Consider the following 20,787-nt stretch of genomic DNA (forward strand, 5'->3'; position numbering starts at 1 on the left):
AACCTAACAAGAAATAACTACATTTGTTGAGAAAATGACACAGTAAACTTTAACTTTAGAGATTTAACTGGTTAATACACTACAGTGTGTCATTGTGCAATTCACAGATGCAGTAGGCCTACATGTATAGTAGCTGTGAGTAGTATAAGAGGGCCTCAGAGGAACAACTAACCAGGTGGTTCTCAAACATTTTACACCAAGTACCACCAAAAAATACACGTCCCTCCTATTCCCACCATAATGACCAACATTAAAATATGGTGGCGTGATAGGCCCAAGTGTTTAGCAAAAATGCTACTGTAACATTATGCGCCGTTTGAACAGTACTCTGTTTAACTAGAAGAAAATGTTTTAAAAACATTAAAATGACCGGTACACACAAAAGGTATACAAATTGCAATTTAAAGTTTGAAAACAAACATTTCCAAAATTTTAAATAAAAATGTATTGAATTTACCTGTACTCAACAAATCTACTGTACTGGGTTAGAAAAAAGGTTGAAGCCACTATATTATGCACAGGTCAAGCATTTAATTCTGTTATTCTTTTATGTATCACTAGTGGCACTTGGACCACACTTGGAGAACCTCTGCTCTACTCTGTACCGCTTGTCCTCATTTAGGTTGGGGTTAGGGTTGACTAGTCAACCATTCACACTGATGGCCAATTTAGAGTCTTTGATCAACTATCCATCCATTTTCTGTACCGCTTAACCTCACTAGGGTCACGGGCGTGCTGGAGCATATCCCAGCTATCTTCGGGCGAGAGGCGAGGCACACCCTGAACTGGTCGCCAGCCAATCGCAGAGAACATATAAACAAACAACCATTCACACCTACGGGCAATTTAGAGTCTTCAATCAACCTACCACACCTGCTTTGGGATGTGGGAGAAAACCCACGGAGAACATGCAAACTCCCCACAGGCGCGGGGCTGGGATTTGAACCCCGGTCCTCAGAACTGTGAGGCAGCTGTGCCAACCAGTCGTTCACCGTGCCGCCTTCGATCAACCTAATGTTTGTTTTGGGAATGTGTGAGGAGGCCAAGGCATCCAGAGAAAACCCACGCAAGCACAGGAAGAAGATGCAAACCCTACACAAGAAGGCTGAAATTCGAACATCAGAACTATAAGGCCTTTATTTGAACAAATATATTTAACGATAATTTATGATACTGGTACATCGTCACATAGTGTTCAGTATCATTATAATCATAATACTGCACCTTATTGCAGTGGTTCTCAAACATTTTACACAAAGTACCACCAGAAAAATACTTAGCGCTCCAAGTACTACTATAACAACCAACATTAAAAGTAGTCGTGTACTTGGGCCAAGTGTTCATCAGAAACCAGGGAGAGGTTTTATTCCTCAGAGGTAAATTTAATATTATTGTAAGTCACTGTGACATTATACACAGTTTGAACATTCACACTGTCCTTGACTATAGGAAACTAAAAACTGTACTTAAGTACATTCAATTAAAACGTATTACACATACAAGTTAACTGAAAATTATACATGAATGTTTGAAAGTTAAATACAATTGAACTGTAACTAACAAATGTACTGTACTGTATTTTTTTAAAAGGGTTAATCCACTGTAACATGCAGTTTGAACACTTAATTCAGTGATTCTTTTGCAGACCACTAGAGAGAGCCCGCACAACACTAGTGCCTCGTTGACTCGTACCAGCTTTGAGAACCACTGCCTTATAGAATGTTTGAAAATATTCTATGCAAGTAATAAAATAAATTTCACAATTAAATATAATTAAATATCAATACAGTGTATGCATTCTGTAAAGCCCCCTTTGCCCCCCACACACCATACAAATGCATTTATACAAATAAAGACCCCCTCTAATGAAAAATATTTAATAAATGCCTGCAACTCACTGCAAAATTAATACCCCGGACAGTATTTGAGGGAATAGAGTAAAAACAAACGAAAATATTTTATCTGCTAAACACATGGTTCATCCTGATAGTGGTCGAAATGGTGCTTTAGTGAAACCATTCCACTGTTATTTTAACTGAGAAAATGCTGCAGCTGCTACTTAGTCTAAGGTCCTAAAAAAAAAATGCATCCTCTTTGAAATCTCTGTTGTGTCTGTACTTTTTAAAAGACCATTACTGTCATATCCAAAATGAATATCTTAGCATATTATCAATGTAATATGCATTTTTATTATTTTAGTTTTTAATAGTTGTGCAATAAAATACTGCAGTCATATTCTGGTAGGTAGCCTATGTATGTTATTTATTTTTTCTGGTTGCATTTTTCAACCAGTTTCCCAATCTTATAAATTGTCCCTGGTGTTCGGAATACATTTTCATTTGAACTGTTATGTGTTTGGTCATAGCTCGTCTGTACAATAGCGGCTTTGAAGCCATTTGTCGTTGTGTATATAGTTTTATAGGGCCGTGGGTTTAAAGTGATCTAACGTTTTGTTATTTGTACGCCTTGAACTTGTCCTCTGTTGTAATATTCACAAATGACATGGTAATTCGTGATCATACACTCGAAGAACGACTGCTCCGTATTGAGGATATTACTGCTTTTCCAATCTAGTTGCTCTTAAGTCCATGGATGAGCATCAAAGATTCAACGGTAAGCGTTTTTTGTTTTGTTTTTTTCAACTAAAATATCATTTTATTTCAAATTTCCGCATTCGCTAACTTTAGCAGCTAATGTTAACGCGATTGCTAGCCGGAGCGAAATGGCGCCGTAACGTGAGCTCGCCTGCTATCCAGTTTGTTCGAAAAAGTTGACTTTGTTACTTTGGGACGGTGCACTACTATGAACTCAAAGAACTGATCAAAGACAGTGTGGACGTGATCGACGCAGATATACACTGAAAAGTAGCATTAACGTAACCATGGCAACACGAAACGTTACAAAGACGTCTTTGTCAACACGTGACATAAGCAGCATTCACCATCAAGTTGCTCCTTGCCAGCAGTTACTACTTTATTAGTGTGCCGCATGTGTACAGGCTGGTCTGCTGCTAGCTGAATACCACTGTATTTATTAGTCACCCTTGGTGAGTATTTACATGATTTTGGCTCTTTGATCCAGTCATTTTTGCAAAAATATACATTATAAAGTAATACAGTTCGTGCTAATGCATCTCCCATCAGCATTTGAATGTTGGAGCGAAGAGTTCATAAGTTCACATTCTTATATAGCATATCTGGAATTATAAAGTCCATTCAGTATTGTTGAGAAGAATAAATGGTACTCACTATGAAGTCTGGCCTTCTTTTGGAAGAACTATGAATGAATGATATATTGAATATTAGTACGTAAAAGTATTGTTGAGAAGAATAAATGGTACTCACTATGAAGTCTGGCCTTCTTTTGGAAGAACTATGAATGAATGATATATTGAATATTAGTACGTAAAGAGACCGAACGTATATTCACTTGATATTGTTGAAAACTACCAGGTTCTTAAAAAAATGGTTGAATTTTATTACGTTTACGAAACAGTGTTATTAGCAAAGCAAAGCAAATGTATTTATATAGCACATTTCATACACAAGGTAACTCAATGTGCTTTACATGATTAAAAGCATTTAAAAACAAAGAAAAAAAAGTACAATTAAAACAGCGTACAATGCAACGAATATCATTTAAAAGTGGAAATGCTCTAAAAAGCATGGGGAAAAAAGTTTTTAAACTGGACTTAAAAACATGCACACTTGGGGATGACGTCACTTCTGTTGGCAACTTATTCCATTTGTGTGCAGCATAATAGTGAAATGCTGCTTCACCATGTTTGCTTTGGACTCTGTGCTCCAATATTTGACCCAAGTCTGTCGATCTCAGATCCCTACTGGGTTTATATCCCATTAGCATTTAATTCATGTATTCAGGACCTAAACCATTTAGTGATCTATAGACCAGTAGCAAAACTTTAAAATCTATTCTAAAGCTGACTGGAAGCCAGTGTAAAGACTTTAGAATTGGAGTAATATGCTCTGACCTCTTTGTTCTGGTCAGAACCCGAGCTGCAGCATTCTGAATGACCTGCAGCTGTTTAATGCTCTTTTTAGGGAGTCCGGTCAGAAGACCAGATGGTAGAAGGCAGTTTTAGTAATTGATTTGATATGACTGTTGAAAGTCAGGTCGGAATCTATCAAAACACCAAGGTTTCGGACTTGGTCTTCGGTTTTTAAAGAGAGTGACTCCAGGTATTACTTGGTCTTTGGTTTTTAAAGAGAGTGACTCCAGGTATTAGTATAACAGCAATCCACTTTTCTTTATTGCCAAAAACAATTATCTCAGTTTTATTGTGATTTAATTGAAGAAAATGTTGGCTCATCCAGTTATTTATCTGTTTTAGACAATGACACAACACCTCAATTGAACTGTAGTCATCCGGAGACACTGCTAGATATAACTGTGTGTCATCTGCATAGCTATGATAGTCAAAATTAAAAGTTCTGAAGAATTTGACCCAAGGGTAGCATATAAGGATGAACAGGAGGGGTCTAAGAACTGACAATTGAGGGACCCCATACTTTCAAAGGTTACAGAATAACTCCTTTCCTCCAGGTAGGACCTGAACCATTTAAGGACTGTTCCATTTAGTCCTAACCACGTTTCCAACCTGTTCAGCAGCATAATATGATGTACCGTATCAAAAGCCGCACTGAGGTCCAACAACACCAGAATTGACACCTTTCCCGAGTCAGTATTCAACCTTATATCATTTAGCACTTTGATAAGAGCAGATTCTATACTGTGATGAGTTCGGAAACCTGATTGAAATTTGTCAAAAAGTCAATTTAAATTCAAGAAATTGGTGAGTTGGTTAAAAATAACTTTCTCAACAATCTTGGCCATGAAAGGGAGATTTGAGATGGTCTATAGCTTGCTAACATGGAAGCGTCCATCCTTCTATTTTTTAGCAGAGGCTTAATGGCAGCTATTTTTAAGAGCTTTAGGAAACTCGCCTGACTGAAGTGAGCAATGATTATTTGTCACAAATCAGCTAGCACAGACTTCGCAATAGCTTTGAAAACGTCAGATGGTATTGAGTCAAGACAGCTCGTTGATGGTTTCAGCTGCTGAACTGTTTTCTCTACAGTTTTTGGGTCAACTATCAAATTCTGACATGGTAACAGAGTTTTTCCAGGGTGGCTTCAGATGTATCATTTTGTCATTTTGCTAGATATTCAAAAGAGCTAAAATCACCCAGTATAATTTCTTTACACTGAAATAATGACTTAAAAATAACAGCAACACCACCGCCTTTTTTCCCTATTCGAAACTTGTTCATAAAATTACAATTTGCTGGTGTTGCCTCATTTAAAATGGAATTACAGCTACTTTGTTAACAACGTTTCACAAAAAGTCCAGATCATAGGTTGTAATGATGTCATTACTCAACATTGATTTATTACCCAGTGACCTGATATTGAAAAGAGCTAGTCTTGCAGAGATAACTGGAGACAATGGTTTGATAGATTCACATTCTACTTTTTTTGTGCCATATTTCTTTGATCAACTTTCTGTCCCTTGTAATTACAGGGATAAAAAATGACTGATCTCCATAGGGGTCTGACTTATTGATAGATTCACATTCTACTTTTTTTGTGCCATATTTCTTCGATCAACTTTCTGTCCCTTGTAATTACAGGGATCAAAAATGACTGATCTCCATAGGGGTCTGACTTATTCTGGAAGAGACCCCGCAGATATTAGTCAGATTCGCAGATAAGATTCTTCATGGGTGGAGGAGGGGCCCTTCGCATCTTAGTGGACGCTGGTTTGAGGCAAGGGGGAATGGGAGAAAGATCTTGGCGTGGTGTGCGTTGGATTCCAATACTGACAATAGTCTTCATCCTGTCTGTCACACCTAGCAGAGAATTTAGGCTAGTAGAGAGTGAGTTTTGCGTTGTTGTTCTATCCAGACTTGCATATTTTACAAACATTAACCCTTCTTAAATTCATTGGCTCAGTCTGAAAATGTTGCAAAAAAGTAATAGAGGCAGTCCACAATGAATGGCATGAAGAAGATGGATCTTAAAATTAGTCTTTTGGCTCGTATTGGAAAAGAGGTCGTCCAGTATTCCTGGCATAGGAGTATAAAGGACTCAAGTAATTGTTTTATACACCGGCACCTCTTAAGATTGAACCCAATTCTTTCAGTGACACTGCACTCATTTGTTCATATATTATGATTTTTATTATTATTATTTTAATCTGGTGTGCCGGTACATCTGCCTCACAGTTCTGGGGACCGGGGTTCAAATCCCGGCCCCGCCTGTGTGGAGTTTGCATGTTCTCCCCATGCCTGGGTGGGTTTTTTCCAGGCACTACGGTTTCCTCTCACATCCCAAAAACATGCGTGGTAGGTTGATTGAAGACTCTAAATTGTCCTTAGGTGTGAATGTGTGCGCGAATGGTAGTTTGTTTTTATGTGTCCTGCGATTGGCTGGCAACTGGTTCAAGGTGTACCCCGCCTCCCTCCCGGAGATAGCTGGGATAAACTCCAGCAGCCCGCGACCCTAGTGAGGATAAGCGGTAAAGTAAATGGATGGATGGATAATCATAAAATCTTAATAAACTGTACAATGTTTTGAGTATGGTTGCATTTTAACATGCGCTGTTTTGTGTAAAAAGAAGCTATACTAAAAAGGTCAAAACAAAATGTGTGTGTTTCAGGAATCTCTATTTTTGCACTAAAATGGAACCGATGCCAAGAGGGGCTTGTGTGAAGGATATGAAGTGGTATGAGATGCTCACTCCGCTCTACGAGCCGCTGGAGGAGATAGACTACCAGTGCAACCCTCGCCCCCCACCTCTTCCCACACCAATTGACCCCGCCGACACGCCGCTCAACACCCTGCCTGTGTTCACAGGAAGTCAGTATGCTGGCTCGGGTGACTGCTTCGTCCGGGGAGACAATCTGATGACTATGAACTACAGAGCTCCACTGCATCTAGGTTACATGCAGCCGGCTCACCTGAACATTGGGCCAGGTGGTGATGTCACCAAGCAGGTGAGCATTCTCTAGGAAATCACCCTGAAATAAGTCCCTCATTGCACTTAACAGTGGAGCAAATAGTTATTTGATCTCCTACTGAAATTGTAAGTTTGCTGACTTCCAAAGAATTGAAAATTCTCCAATTGCTATAGTTATTTATTGTTGTATTATACATCCATCCATCCATTTTCATTATCTTCACGAGAGTCAAAATATCCAAAATACATTAAAAAACTAAACAAAGATGATTTTATTAAATTTGCATTTCATGGAGTGAAATCAATATTTGATCTCCTACAACTTGGCCAGAGTTCTGGCTCCCACAGATTCAACAAATTACCAAAACACCCGATTCAACTGGTCATGGCTCACTCATGTTTATAAAACACCCATGTTCTTGGACTCAATTTCTTACCTTCCAATCTCTATACTGCCAGAGGCGAGGCAAAACAGCTGTTAAAAGATGTCAGGGGGAAAAAAAAATCACAGACCTGCACAAGGCTGGATTGCATTACAAAATTAGGCTTGGTGAGTTGGCACCGTTTTTCCAAATTGGAAGACAATTAAAAATGACCATTAAATGCTCTCAGTCTGGCGCTCCATGCAAGTCTTGTCGAGTGAAGCACATGTACAAACCTGCCATGTTTGGAGAAGGAAATCATCTGGGTAAGACCCTAAGAACACCTTCCTAATCAAGCATGAAGGTGGAAGTCATAATAGTAATCAGTTATTTTAAGTAAAAAATCCATCCATCCATTTTCTGAGCCGCTTCTCCTCACTAGGGTCGCGGGCGTGCTGGAGCCTATCCCAGCTGTCATCCGGCAGGAGGCGGGGTACACCCTGAACTGGTTGCCAGCCAATCGCAGGGCACACAGAAACAAACAACCATTCGCACTCACAGTCATGCCTACGGGCAATTTGGAGTCTGCAATTAATGCATGTTTTTGGGATGTGGGAGGAAACCGGAGTGCCCGGAGAAAACCCAAGCAGGCACGGGGAGAACATGCAAACTCCACACAGGCGGGGCCGGGGATTGAACCCGGGTCCTCAGAACTGTGAGGCTGACGCTCTAACCAGTCGTCCACCGTGCCGCCTAAGTAAAAAATCTGTTAAAATGTGAAACTTTAAAAAAAAATCTGAATTATAACCCATGCAATTGAACTGAAAGTGTGTGTTAAGGTGAAAAAATATGTTTTGTTTTTTTAAATGCAAGGCTAACCCCTCTAGTTTGTCTGCAGTATCTGGAGAACTATCACCAGTCAACCTATGAGTGGGCTCTCAATCACCCACATGCTCCCACTCCTCCAGTAAGAAACCTGCCACACACACACACACACACACGCACGCTAAACCATAACAGGGTTTAGACATGCTGCAGCAGGTTCAACTGTGGGAAAAGTCAGCGCTAGAACAGCAACAGAGGGGCAGATTATTATAGATTTGTTCTCAAGTGAGATAACAGCACTTATTTCAGCTCTTTATGCATCAATGAACACCAACTGAACTAATGCAGAAATGTTTCAGATGTGTCACAGATACCGAAATGTTGGTGTCATTTGTGTACTGCCGTCTGATGCACATAGAACATCATTGCAGCTTACTAGTGTGTGGGTTTTTGTCTCCAGCAGTTCTATGAAAAAGCCATGTTGATACTGCCCGAGGGAGCAAGGTTTCCTCCTGCCGAAATGCCGTAAGAAACACCACTCACAAAAAGGCTCATCTCAATAAATGGGAATGTTGTGCGGAAAAATTTATCGGCGATTGACTGGCGGCCAGTCCAGGATGCACCCCACCTCTCGCACAGTCAGTTGGGATAGGCTCCATAAACATAAACACAAACATAAATAAAAACAGAATACAATGATTTGCAAATCATGTTCAACCTATATTTAATTGAATACACTACAAAGACAAGATATTTAATGTTCAAAGTGCGAATAAACTTTATTGTTTTTAGCAAATAATCATTAACTTAGAATTTTATGGTTGCAACACGTTCCAAAAAAGCTGGGACAGGGTCATGTTTACCACTGTGTTATATCAACCTTTCTTTTAACAACATTCAATAAACGTTTGGGAACTGAGGACACTAATTGTTGAAGCTTTGTATGTTGAATTCTTTCCCATTCTTGCTTGATGTACACCTTCAGCTGTTCAACAGTCCGCGGTCTCCGTTGTCGTATTTTACGCTTCATAATGCGCCACACATTTTCAATGGGGGACAGGTCTGGACTGCAGGCAGGCCAGTCTAGTACCCGCACTCTTTTACTACGAAGCCACGCTGTTGTAACACGTGCAGAATGTGGTTTGGCATTGTCTTGCTGAAATAAGCAGGGGCGTCCATGAAAAAGACGTTGCTTGGATGGCAGCATATGTTTCTCCAAAACCTGTATGTACCTTTAAGCATTAATGGTGCCTTCACAAAAGTGTAAGTTACCCATGCCACTGCCACTAACACAGCCCCATACCATCACAGATGCTGGCTTTTGAACTTTGCATCCGTAACAGTCCGGATGGTTCTTTTCCTCTTTGGCCTAGAGAGACACAACCGCCACAATTTCCAAAAACTATTTGAAATGTGGACTCGTAGGACCACAGAACACTTTTCCACTTTGTATCAGTTCATCTTAGATGAGCTCGGGAGTGTTTCTGGGTGTTGTTGATAAGTGGCTTTCGCTTTGCATAGTAGTGTTTCCAGTTGCACTAATGGATGTAGTGCTGAATTGTATTTACTGACATTGGTTTTCTGAAGTGTTCCTGAGCCCATGTGGTGATATCCTTTACACATTGATGTCGGTTTTTGATGCATTGCCGCCTGAGGGATCGAAGGTCACGGGCATTCAATGTTGGTTTTCGGCATTGCCGCTTACATGCAATGATTTCTCCAGATTCTCTAAACCTTTTTGATGATTATGTTGACCGTAGATGATGAAATCCCTAAATTCTTTGCAATTGTACGTTGAGGAACATTGTCCTTAAACTGTTCGACTATTTTCTCACGCACTTGTTCACAAAGAGGTGAACCTCGCCCCATCTTTGCTTGTGAATGACTGAGCAATTCAGGGAAGCTCCTTTTATACCCAGTCATGGCACCCACCTGTTCCCAATTAGCCTGTTCACCTGTGGGATGTTCCAAACAGGTGTTTGATGAGGATTCCTCAACTTTGTCTTTTTTGCCACCGGTCCCTGCTTTTTGGGAACGTGTTGCAGCTATAAAATTATAATTTAATGATTATTTTCTAAAAACAATACAGTTTATCAGTTTGAACATTAAATGTCTTTGTAGTGTATTCAATTAAATATAGGTTGAACGAGATTTGCAAATCATTGTATTGTTTTTATTTGTTTAACACAACGTCCCAATTTCATTGGAATTGAGCTAATACAGCCATGAGTCTGTTTTGTAATGATGCAACAAGTTTTTCACACCTGGATTTGAGGATCCTCTCCAGCTGGATGGTGAACGTTGGCGGACAGCCATTTTCAGGTCTCTCCAGAGATGCTTAATTGGGTTTAAGTCCGGGCTCTGGCTGGCCCATTCAAGAACAGTCATGGAGTTGTTCTGAAGCCACTCCTTCGTTATTTTAGCTGTGTGCTTAGGGTCATTGTCTTGTTGGAAGGTGAACCTTCGGCCCAGTCTGAGGTCCTGAGCACTCTGGAGAAGGTTTTCGTCCAGGATATCCCTGTACTTGGCCGCATTCATCTTTCCTTCAATTGCAACCAGTCGTCCTGTCACTGCAGTTGAAAAACACCTCCACAGCATGATGCTGCCACCACCATGCTTCACTGTTGGGACTGTATTGGACAGGTGATGAGCAGTGCCTGGTTTATCTCCACACATAGCGCTTAGAATGAAGGCCAAAAAGTTCTATCTTGGTCTCATCAGACCAGATAATCTTATTTCTCACCATCTTGGAGTCCTTCAGGTATTTTTTTTCAGCAAACTCTATGCGGGCTTTCATGTGTCTTGCACTGAGGAGAGGCTTCCGTCGGGCCACTGCCATAAAGCACCAACTCGTGGAGAGCTGCAGTGATGGTTGACTTTCGAGAACCTTTGCCCATCCCCCGACTGCATCTCTGGAGCTCAGCCACAGCCTCTTTGGGTTCTTCTTTACCTCTCTCACCAAGGCTCTTCTCCCCCAATTGCTCAGTTTGCCCGGTCGGCCAGCTCTAGGAAGGGTTCCAGTCCCTAACGTCTTCCATTTAAGGATTATTATTATTATTAATCAGTTTATTTGATTATGGAGGCCACTGTGCTCTTAGGAACCTTAAGTGGAGCAGAATCTTTTTTGTAACCTTGGCCAGATCTGTGCCTTGCCACAATTCTGTCTCTGAGCTCTTCAGGCAGTTCCTTGGACCTCATGATTCTCATTTGCTCTGCAATGCACTGTGAGCTGTAAGGTCTTACATAGACAGGTGTGTGGCTTTCCTAATCAAGTCCAATCAGTATAATCAAACACAACTGGACTCCAATTAAGGTGGAGAACCATCTCAAGGATAATCAGAAGTAATGGACAGCACCCGAGATAAATATGAGTGTCACAGCAAAGGGTCTGAATACGTATGGCTGTGTGATATTTCAGTTTTTCTTTAATAAATCTGCAAAAAAATCAACAATTCCTTTTTTTCTGCCAATATGAGGGAAAAAAAGAACTTAAATAATTTTAGCAAATGGCTGCAACATAAAGAGTGAAAGATTTAAGGGGGTCTGAATACTTTCTGTATCCACTTTATAGAAATTAGGTAGGTAATTGCTTTCTGTCAAGTATTTTCACAGTCTCAGTTTGACCTTTTTAGATTAACTGCAGTACTGCAATGAATAAAAAATTTTTGCACTACTACAAATTATTGAGATACACCTACTTCATCAACACACTTTGCTTTGTGTCTGTTTTGATATAGGAGCTTTACAGATTCCATCTCCCCCTCAAGAAAGGTCCCGACATCCAAGTATGTTTAAAGAAAAAAAGTCCACGACTCCCTAATCATCTTAAATGTCACTTTGTTTAGATTCAGATTAGAAGTGTAAATTTGATTTGATAAATAATCCATTTATGTTTTGTTTGAATAGTAAAAGGAAAAGTGAAAGCCAGGAGGACGAAGAGAAGGTTTACATTAAAAAGCCACCGAACGCGTTTATGATATTCCGGAAGGAGCAGAGGGAGAATGTCATGGCACAGTTGAACATCCGTGACAGTGCTGTGGCCAATAAAGTCCTGGGTCACATGGTAAGTGTGTGTAGTACCCTTCACTTTGGACGCCTTGTATGCAGCAATGTCATGTTTTACAGAACCTACCTTACCGTACTGCATTTTCTTTGTTGAGAATATACAGTGGTGTGAAAAGGTATTTCACTTCCTTCTCTTTTCTTCGATTTATTTTTTTGCATGTTTGTTACTTTCATTTTCCCATCATCAAACTAATTCAAAGGTTAGTCAAAGACAACACAAGTGAACACAAAATGCAGTTTTTAAATGGTTTTAATTAAGAGAGAGAAAAAAATCCAAACCTACGTGACAATATGTGAAAAAGTGATTGCCCCCTAAACATAACAACTGGTTGGGCCACCTTTAACAGCAACAACTGCAATCAAGCATATGTGATAACTTGCAATGAGTCTCTTAACAGCGCTGTGGAGGAATTTTGGCCCACTCATATTTGCAGAATTGTTGTAATTCAACCACATTTTTTGGTTGACACCAGAATTCATGGTTCCATTTATAACAGCTAGTCTTCCAGGTCCTGAAGAAGAAAAACAGCCCCAGAACAACTTGTCAGACTGATGAGCATTTTCCCCAAAAGCCTTGGGGATCATCAAGGTGGCCTCTGGCAAAATTTGAGATGAGCCTTAATGTTCTTTTTGCTCAGAAATGGTTTTTGTCTTGGAACTCTGCCATGCAGGCCATGTTTGACCTGTCTGTCTTGTGGTGGAGTCATGAACACTAACCTTAACTGAGGCAAGTGAGGCCGGCAGGGCTTTAGATGTTGTTCTGGGGTCTTTTGTGACCTCTTGGATGAGTCATTGCTTTGCTCTTGGGGTAATTTTCATAGGTCGGCCACTCCTGGGAAGGTTCACCACTATTCTGTGTTTTCACCATTTGTGGAGCTCTCACTGTGGTTCGCTGGAGTCCCAAAGCTTTAGAAATGGCTTTATAACCTTTTTCCACACTGGCAGATCTCAAATTTGTCAGGCAGGTCCTATTTAAGTGATTTCTTGATTGAGAACAGGTGTGGCTAGATACATTTTAACTCTGGTATGATAAACCACAGTTATGTTTTAACGGGGTGCAATCACTTTTTCCACACAGGGCCATGTAGGTTTGGATTTTGTTTCCCCCATTATTAAAAAAAATAATAAATTTTAAAACTGCATTCTGTGTTTACTTGTGTTGTCTTTGACTAATATTTGATTTATTTTGATGATGGGAAACATTTAAGTATGACAAACATGCAAAAAAAACATAAAATAAGGAATGGAGCAAACACTTTTTCCATACCACTGCACAGTACATTTCCCTTCAGAGAATACTATTTTACCAAACAAATCGGTGAGGTAAGAAGAGAAAAGTTGCATTTTTTCTTTTGTGAGCAAACAGGCATAAAAGTTGATTGTCAATACTGGATTTGCTATTGTTTGAGCCCTTTCACTGCCTTACGATCAAAGTCAGTAAAGACCATTGTGAGCTGTTATTGTGTGGGCTGTTTCAAGAGGGATTTTTCATAGCCGATCAGCTCAGTAATAGGTCTGGGCTGACAATTGATATAATTACTATTGCAAATCCTTAGGAGTGTGGTCAACACGGAGTTTGGCAAAGATAGGTAGGCAGACAAGACACTTTAGCCCCATGGGTCATCCTTCCAATAGCTCACATTTCCATAAAACAAAAAACAAAAAAACATTGTACATGGACACCTTATAAACATCCATCCATCCATTTTCTGAGCCGCTTCTCCTCACTTGGGTCGCAGGCGTGCTGGAGCCTATCCCAGCTATCATCGGGCAGGAGGCGGAGAACACACTGAACTGGTTGCCAGCCAATCGCAGGGCACATAAACAACCATTCGCACTCACACCTATGGGCAATTTAGAGTTGTCAATTAACCTACCATGCGTGTTTTTGGGATGTGGGAGGAAACCGGAGTGCCCGGAGAAAACCCACTCAAGACACGGGGAGAACATGCAAACTCGCAGGCCGGGGATTGAACCCCAGACCTCAGAACTGCGAGGCAGACGCTCTAACCAGTCGCCCACCCTGCCGCCCTTTAAACAACAGTTTAAAACTAAAAAGTTAGAAACATACACAAAAACAGTTTAAAACACAAAGTATTAGACATCCATCCATCCATCTTCTGAGCCGCTTCTCCACACTAGGGTTGCGGGCGTGCTGGAGCCTATCCCAGCTGTCATCGGGCAGGAGGCGGGGTACACCCTGAACTGGTTGCCAGCCAATCGCAGGGCACATACAAACAAACAAGTATTCGCACTCAGTCACACCTACGTGGAATTTTAGTCTCCAATTAGTGCATGTTTTTGGGATGTGGGAATAAACCGGAGTGCCCAGAGAAAACCCACACAGGCACGGGGAGAACATGCAAACGCCACACAGGCGGGGCCGGGGATTGAACCCGGGTCCTCAGAACTGTGAGGCTGACGCGCTAACCAGTCGCCCACCGTGCCGCCCGTATTAGACATTTATAATTTAATAATGATTTTGTAATTAATAATTATAAATTAGGACAACCTAAAGCTTGCGCTGTTCGTGGAGAGAGAAAATACTGGTGGTGGTGAGTGTTTGTATTACTGTAATTAGTCTCCTAATTCATTCAGCATAATACAAAAGAGTTTACCGCCGCTATACACATCACTTATGAGACATAACCATACACCGACATTTAGCCTACGTTTGTGCACTCATTCTTCTTCGTCGTGGTTTCCTGCAGTCTAGATGCCCTGTGGTACCATGCTGCCTCTCACACATCCATTTATTATTATTTCTTTACCACAAGTGTTGTGTTGCGTTGGTCATCTTGAGGACACCTCACACTCCAAAGTAGTTAGCACACATGATTTTTTTTCCTGTTGTGTGGGCTCATCACATTTTAAAAGTCGCTTAATATTTTTGGTAAGCTAGGAAGGAGTTTGAAACTTAGTCCTAAATGTTAAACTCGACTCTTCATGTCTAGACATCGACCTGGAAAAGTGCGAGTGTTTTGAGTGACACAAATTGTGTATTATGTGTTCACAGTGGAAATCGCTGTCGGAGAAGGAGCAAGAGAAATATTACCAGCTCGCCGATGCTGAAAAACGCCTTCACACCCAGCTGCACCCCAATTGGTCGTGCACAGATAATTATGTGAGTCCCGCCACCATGGTCATGTCCAACTGCTGGCATAAAGGTGGAGTGTGACTTCTACGTCTGTGTGTTGTTTTCAGGGGCGAAAGAGGAGGAAGCAGAGGAGCAGAGTGGCTACTAAGGAAATCCTCCAACCAAACTGCTGAGGCTCCTACTGTCACTTGACAAACTGTTCTAGTGTTTGACTTAATCACAAGTCATTAAGTTCTATTGACTGAGCTGGAAAGTGCTCAGCAAGTTCATTAATTTTAAACAGGGTCTTATTAAACCTCGTTGTTATGAGAGGACAAAAGGGGCATTTCTAGTCTATCGTTATGACTTCACCTCACACACGTCAGAGCAGCGATAATGTGGCTTGACTCCCATGTTGACAGAATATTTAAAATGATAAATGGTCATAACATCGCCAGAATGAGTTAGTGTTCACAAGTAATTTGATTATACATACTGTATGTTTGTGCAATGATAAGATTTTACAAAATGCTTCATTATCATTGGTTGATTATACATACTGTATGTTTGTGCAATGATAAGATTTTACAAAATGCTTCATTATCATTGGTTTCTTGTACTGTTGCGCAATGATAAGATTTTACAAAATGCTTCATTATCATTGGTTTCTTGTACTGTTGCCACCATTGTGTGAGCGAATGATTTCCAAAGAGAAGTGAACAAGCTTAACCAGGCATGTCCACTTTACACGAATAAATGTATACATCTATGAAAACTAGACTCAAATTCTTGTAGACTGCATCTCCCTGATTTTGGAGGGGGGAGAGGATTTTTCTTTCACCCCCATGTGCTGGACTTCATTTTCAGCTCCACACCAGCTTGTTCCCTCTTATGTCACCCCTTCTGGACTTGTTCCCTCTTATGTCACCCCTTCTGGACATTGACACTAAAATGTTGTGCATTTAAGATGCAGTAGTTTAAGATCAAATATTATTAACAGCTGAGGTGGTACTTCAAAACCGTCAAAAACTCGTTTATATAATGTGGTCAAAAAGAGTAGGCATACATATTTTGTTAAGAAACCACAGCACATAGAATTAACCAATGGTATTAGGTGCCCTTGTACTGAAAATGACACAAGCCTCTTTAAAAAATGATTGTTTATTAATATTGTTTGTACAAAGCACTAAGAGCAGCAGAGAGCCGGGGGCAGGCCACATTCTCTTCATCTGGGCTGTAATGGGGTCATACGACCAGCTTTTCGCCAACGACGACATTTACTCCTCAGCAAGATCAAAGAATAAAAACAATCCTTCCCGTTGCTCAGACTTGGCAAGTGATAAATTAATATGAATATTTGGATGGTGTTCATGTCATAAAAACTGCGGTTCGTTCCATTCAAGGTTTTTTTCTCCAGCCCCTCAAAGGTCAAATGAAATGAGATTCCCTCCTCAACTAGCTGCCCCCTTGGGTAAACAGTTTAAAAGTGCCATTAGGTTTTGTACCCCCCCACCCCATCCAGACCCTACCCATTTTGCTAAAAAAAAAAAAGTGTTCTCAATGCCTTTTGTGAGGTCTCTTCAATGAGAACAATAATTTTAACTTTACAATATTGTTTATACAAGAAAGAATGCAGATGCAATTCATACATTATATACACTCAAAAGGTCCACTTGTCCTCTACGTAGATTTACTGTACGTTCCTCAGTTTAAATGCATGTGCCTTCAGCCAAATCAACCCGTCCACATTTGTGTGGTCAACAGTGCGTGTGCGTGCGTGCATGCTTGGAAAGTCCAAAGTTACTCTTGTGTTCACTCTTCATCCGTACACACCTGAAGCAGACAGAGGGAATAAGTTAGTGTAAAACACTGCATTAGTCCGTGATAGCTTAAAGATGCCTTCTTTTTTAGATGCAAGTGCATGTACATTGGAAAAGTTCACTGTTTATTACGTCCCCTAACCCGCAGGCTAACCAGCGAGCTAAGGAGCTCGCTCGACGTGCCAGGTCTTACCACAACAATGCAAATTTCTCGAGTCTGGGAAAAAAAGTCTTGTGTCCATTGTATTCATGAAACCATAACCCGCCCTCGTGTTCTTCTGATTGGCTAGCACCAAGACAGGACTCATACTTTTAATGGATGATTCACTGAAGCACTCAAAAAAAATGTTTCTTTGAGAAACAGTTTTGCTCATCATTTCTTCATCTGAGGAGCAATTTTTGGTAGCTTAATCGCGCAGGGACCCGAAGCAAGGATTTTATGAAACAAAAAATATGACAATATAATAGAGTTGAATATAGGGCTGCAACTAACAAATATTTTAATACTTGAGTATCCTACTGAGAATTCGATCAATCGATTATTTGGATAAACTATATGGATTATTTTGGCAACTAATTCTTTCTGCTATTTGAGGAAATACTTTATGTGACACAGAGGCTCACTGACCTTGACAAAGGGGTGGTCGAGCAGCATGCTTGCCGTCAAACGTCGTTTGGGTTCGCTCTCCAGACAGTGGCCCAGGAAGTCCTTGCCCTCTGTGCTCAGCTTCTCGGGGATGGGGGGCTTGTGGCCCATGCCCACTTTGTACATGATCTGAAAATTGTGCTCATACTCATGCCACGGTCTCTGCATGAAGAAAAAAAGAAAAAGGAATTAGAAATTGCAATTCGCAACTTATGCATTAATGGAAAGATGATTTCGCCTGCCAATGAAAGGAATTTAATGAGGGGCTACACTGTGATATGCTTTATCAAAGAGATACAACTATGCCCTCTAGTGGCTATGATTACATGGATTATATACATGTATATTTTTGGGTGATTTGTCCTCACCTTTCCTGTGACCATCTCAATGAGGACACAGCCTAAACTCCAGATGTCTGCCGCTCTCCCGTGACCTTCCCCTTTTGCTCTGGTGATGACTTCAGGTGCCATGTATGCTGGTTAGGGTGAGGGGGAAAAAAAGAAACGGGTTTGACTGCAGAGTACAGCATTCAACAGAAATACACTCGTCGACCACAACATTAAGTATACCGAATTGTATCCAAAAATCTGCATTTACAAATGTTCACTTTTGATTGACAGTCAGGGAGGCATTAATTTAAAAATATGTTGATCATGTCTTGCAGTGGTGCAAGACTGCACTGGATCACACTATTGTTCGGTGTTTCCTAATAATTACCTTTCATGTAGCCAAGGAAAAAAAGTTTAGAAACACTTCCAAGCATGAGGCAGTGCAATTTTCTCACACTCACAATATATTTGGAGAAAAAAAAATAATCAATATTGGCAAATTTATGATTACAATACGCTTGTTTTCCAACTCATAGAATTGAACAGTGAACAGTGATGTTCTACTTCTTAGGTAGAACAACTAAACTGGAAAGCTTTCATCCACTTGTGTATCTATCTCCATTTTTTGTGCTATGGTTTTATCCAAAACAAAATCAACAAAATAACACATTACTAACATAGAAAAATTGGAGATAGATGTTTTTCAATGACAATTTAGGGAATGTATAAAAAAAAAAAAAAAAAAAAGATTTCCACTTCATTTTGTGAAAGTAGTATTTTGTACTGTAGTTGTATGTCCACTGTGATTGTGCATGTGTACATAATGTTGTGGATGTAAAATTATAACATGAAATTAAACACGCTTATTCATCCAACTATCCATCCATCCATCCATTTACTGAGCCGCTTGTCCTCACGCAGGTCGCGGGAGTGCTGGAGCCCATCCCAGCTATCATCGGGCAGGAGGCGGGGTACACCCTGAACTGGTTGCCAGCCAATCACAGGGCACACATAAACAAACAACCATTCGCACTCACATTCACACCTAGGTGCAATTTAGATACTTCAATTAACCTACCATGCAGGTGTTTGGGATGTGGGAGGAAACCGGAGTGCCCGGAGAAAACCCACGCAGGCACGGGGAGAACATGCAAACTCTGCACAGGCGGGGCCAGGGATTGAACCCACGCTTATTTAATACTGTATAATTGTTTTGTTATAATTTTTTGTGTTGTTCATTTATTTGCATCCTGGTTTTATGCTTTTATTCTTCATTTTGGCATTTCTTAATTTTATCTTGAGTGACATGAAAGGCACCCAAAAAAACTGTTATTATTAGTAGTAGCAGTAGTAGTAGTTAGTATATGAGTCAAGAAGTGGTCTTACCGGCTGTCCCAAGGGTGCTGTTGACCTCGCCCGGCATAGTGTGAGTGTTGTTTCTTAACTTGACGGAACAGCCAAAGTCTCCCAGTTTGATGAGGCCAGAAGATGTTAGAAAAATATTGGCTCCTGATGAGAGTGCGCTTGTTAGAAGAAGGGCAAGAAAAATTGGTGCACCAAAAACTTTTTGGGACCCTGACCCTTGATGTCTCTGTGGACAATGCCATGTTCATGGAGGACGTTGATTGCAGTGGTGATCTGTTTACTGTACAGCCTGATGACGTGTTCCTGCAGGCCCAGTCTGGACACTTCCTCCAGCGTTCCCTCGTCACAGTACTCCATGAAGATGTACATCTCCTCCTGAAGGGCGATACCGCAGTAGGATTTAGCAAACAGTGACTGACAGAAGAAGGAGTGGTGTGGAATGACCGAAACTAATGTCTTACCCTGTGGAGCTCCACTCCAAAGTAACGCACCAGGTTTGGGTGCTTGATGCCTTCAAAGATTTTTAGTTCGTCTGCCGTTTCTTTGATCGTTTTGTGATCGTTTGGCTGGAATCTGATCTGAGGAGACAGAAAAAAGAGCGAATGTGTCTTAACCTGCAATGTCTGGGATTGGTTTTCAAAGCCATGAAAACCACATTTCCAAAACATTAAGCTCGCATGGCAGAACACTGACTTTATCCAAATTCCACGCACCCAACTAGTTCTATTATCTTTATTACCTTGTTCTTCTTTTAGGTTTATCTTCACTATAGCCTTGTAAAAGAATATACATACACTCAAAAAGCCCCCCAAACACACACACAAAAATCTCTTAAGGGAGCTTTGTCTTTTTTTTTTTTTTTTTTTTTTTTTAATAAATACTTTTGGACCTTTAGGTCCTTGAAACTTCAGGTCAAATTCTTAGTTGTTTAACTGCCAACCCATTCTAAGGGTCCACTGTAAAAATGAGCTGAACCACGCTTTGGTGTTGCATGTCAATGGGGTTCAGGCGGCACTTGCTGGACTGCAAACCTCTTTCATGGCCATGAGTTCTCCAGTGTCCACGTTGATGCAGGTGTACACTTTTCCATACTGGCCCTCACCTGTTCACACAAACATATCAGACATGTATCAGCATCACATGGCCAGGAGTTAGTGTCATTCAAGTACTATGGGGAAAAAATATATACATTCATGGAATATGCACAAGAAACTCCAGAAATATAAAGTGTGGAATGTGCAACTTATGCAGACTGACACAGTCACAATGATTAATATAGCACTGTATTTCTGATTGCTTTTATTCGATTTCTTTTCTTTTT

General features: G+C 40.6%; 2 protein-coding genes across 8 annotated transcripts in view; one reads left to right on the top strand and one right to left on the bottom strand.

Moving 5' to 3' along the window:
* Nucleotides 1-69: 69 nt before the first annotated feature.
* LOC133485825 (transcription factor 7-like 2) lies at nt 70-16,081 on the top strand. 5 transcript variants are annotated; one of them, XM_061790129.1, is made up of 9 exons: nt 70-2,613; nt 6,679-6,744; nt 6,876-7,015; nt 8,239-8,307; nt 8,626-8,690; nt 11,903-11,950; nt 12,072-12,228; nt 15,247-15,354; nt 15,435-16,081. In XM_061790129.1, the coding sequence occupies exons 3-9, from the start codon at nt 6,926-6,928 to the stop codon at nt 15,498-15,500; spliced, it is 603 nt and encodes a 200-aa protein (XP_061646113.1). In that variant the 5' UTR covers nt 70-2,613; nt 6,679-6,744; nt 6,876-6,925; the 3' UTR covers nt 15,501-16,081. The 5 variants fall into 5 exon arrangements, with proteins under 5 accessions (XP_061646113.1, XP_061646110.1, XP_061646111.1 ...); XM_061790128.1 differs by lacking the exon at nt 70-2,613 and adding an exon at nt 2,683-3,046; XM_061790126.1 differs by having other exon boundaries at nt 6,679-7,015.
* Nucleotides 16,082-16,451: 370 nt separating this feature from the next.
* Nucleotides 16,452-20,787, bottom strand: part of map3k4 (mitogen-activated protein kinase kinase kinase 4) — a 30,040-nt gene continuing 25,704 nt past the window's right edge. For all 3 annotated transcript variants that reach the window (XM_061790278.1, XM_061790277.1, XM_061790279.1), the window contains 7 exons: nt 20,498-20,568; nt 19,928-20,044; nt 19,682-19,841; nt 19,488-19,610; nt 18,141-18,247; nt 17,755-17,934; nt 16,452-17,139 (listed from right to left, as the gene is read on the bottom strand). In XM_061790278.1, the coding sequence (XP_061646262.1) occupies nt 17,119-17,139; nt 17,755-17,934; nt 18,141-18,247; nt 19,488-19,610; nt 19,682-19,841; nt 19,928-20,044; nt 20,498-20,568 (779 nt within the window). In that variant the 3' untranslated portion in view covers nt 16,452-17,118. The remainder of the gene's footprint in view (nt 17,140-17,754; nt 17,935-18,140; nt 18,248-19,487; nt 19,611-19,681; nt 19,842-19,927; nt 20,045-20,497; nt 20,569-20,787) is intronic.

This window comes from Phyllopteryx taeniolatus, chromosome 11, assembly GCF_024500385.1.
Source record: "Phyllopteryx taeniolatus isolate TA_2022b chromosome 11, UOR_Ptae_1.2, whole genome shotgun sequence".
NCBI lineage: Eukaryota > Metazoa > Chordata > Actinopteri > Syngnathiformes > Syngnathidae > Phyllopteryx > Phyllopteryx taeniolatus.

Bases quoted from the DNA above. Each gene is read 5' to 3' on its own strand.
- LOC133485825 (XM_061790126.1), top strand. From the start codon at position 6,701: ATGGAACCGATGCCAAGAGGGGCTTGTGTGAAGGATATGAAGTGGTAT. The intron at 8,308-8,625 runs GTAAGAAACCTG...TTTTGTCTCCAG, and splicing joins CACATGCTCCCACTCCTCCA to CAGTTCTATGAAAAAGCCAT. The intron at 11,951-12,071 runs GTATGTTTAAAG...TTGTTTGAATAG, and splicing joins AGAAAGGTCCCGACATCCAA to TAAAAGGAAAAGTGAAAGCC.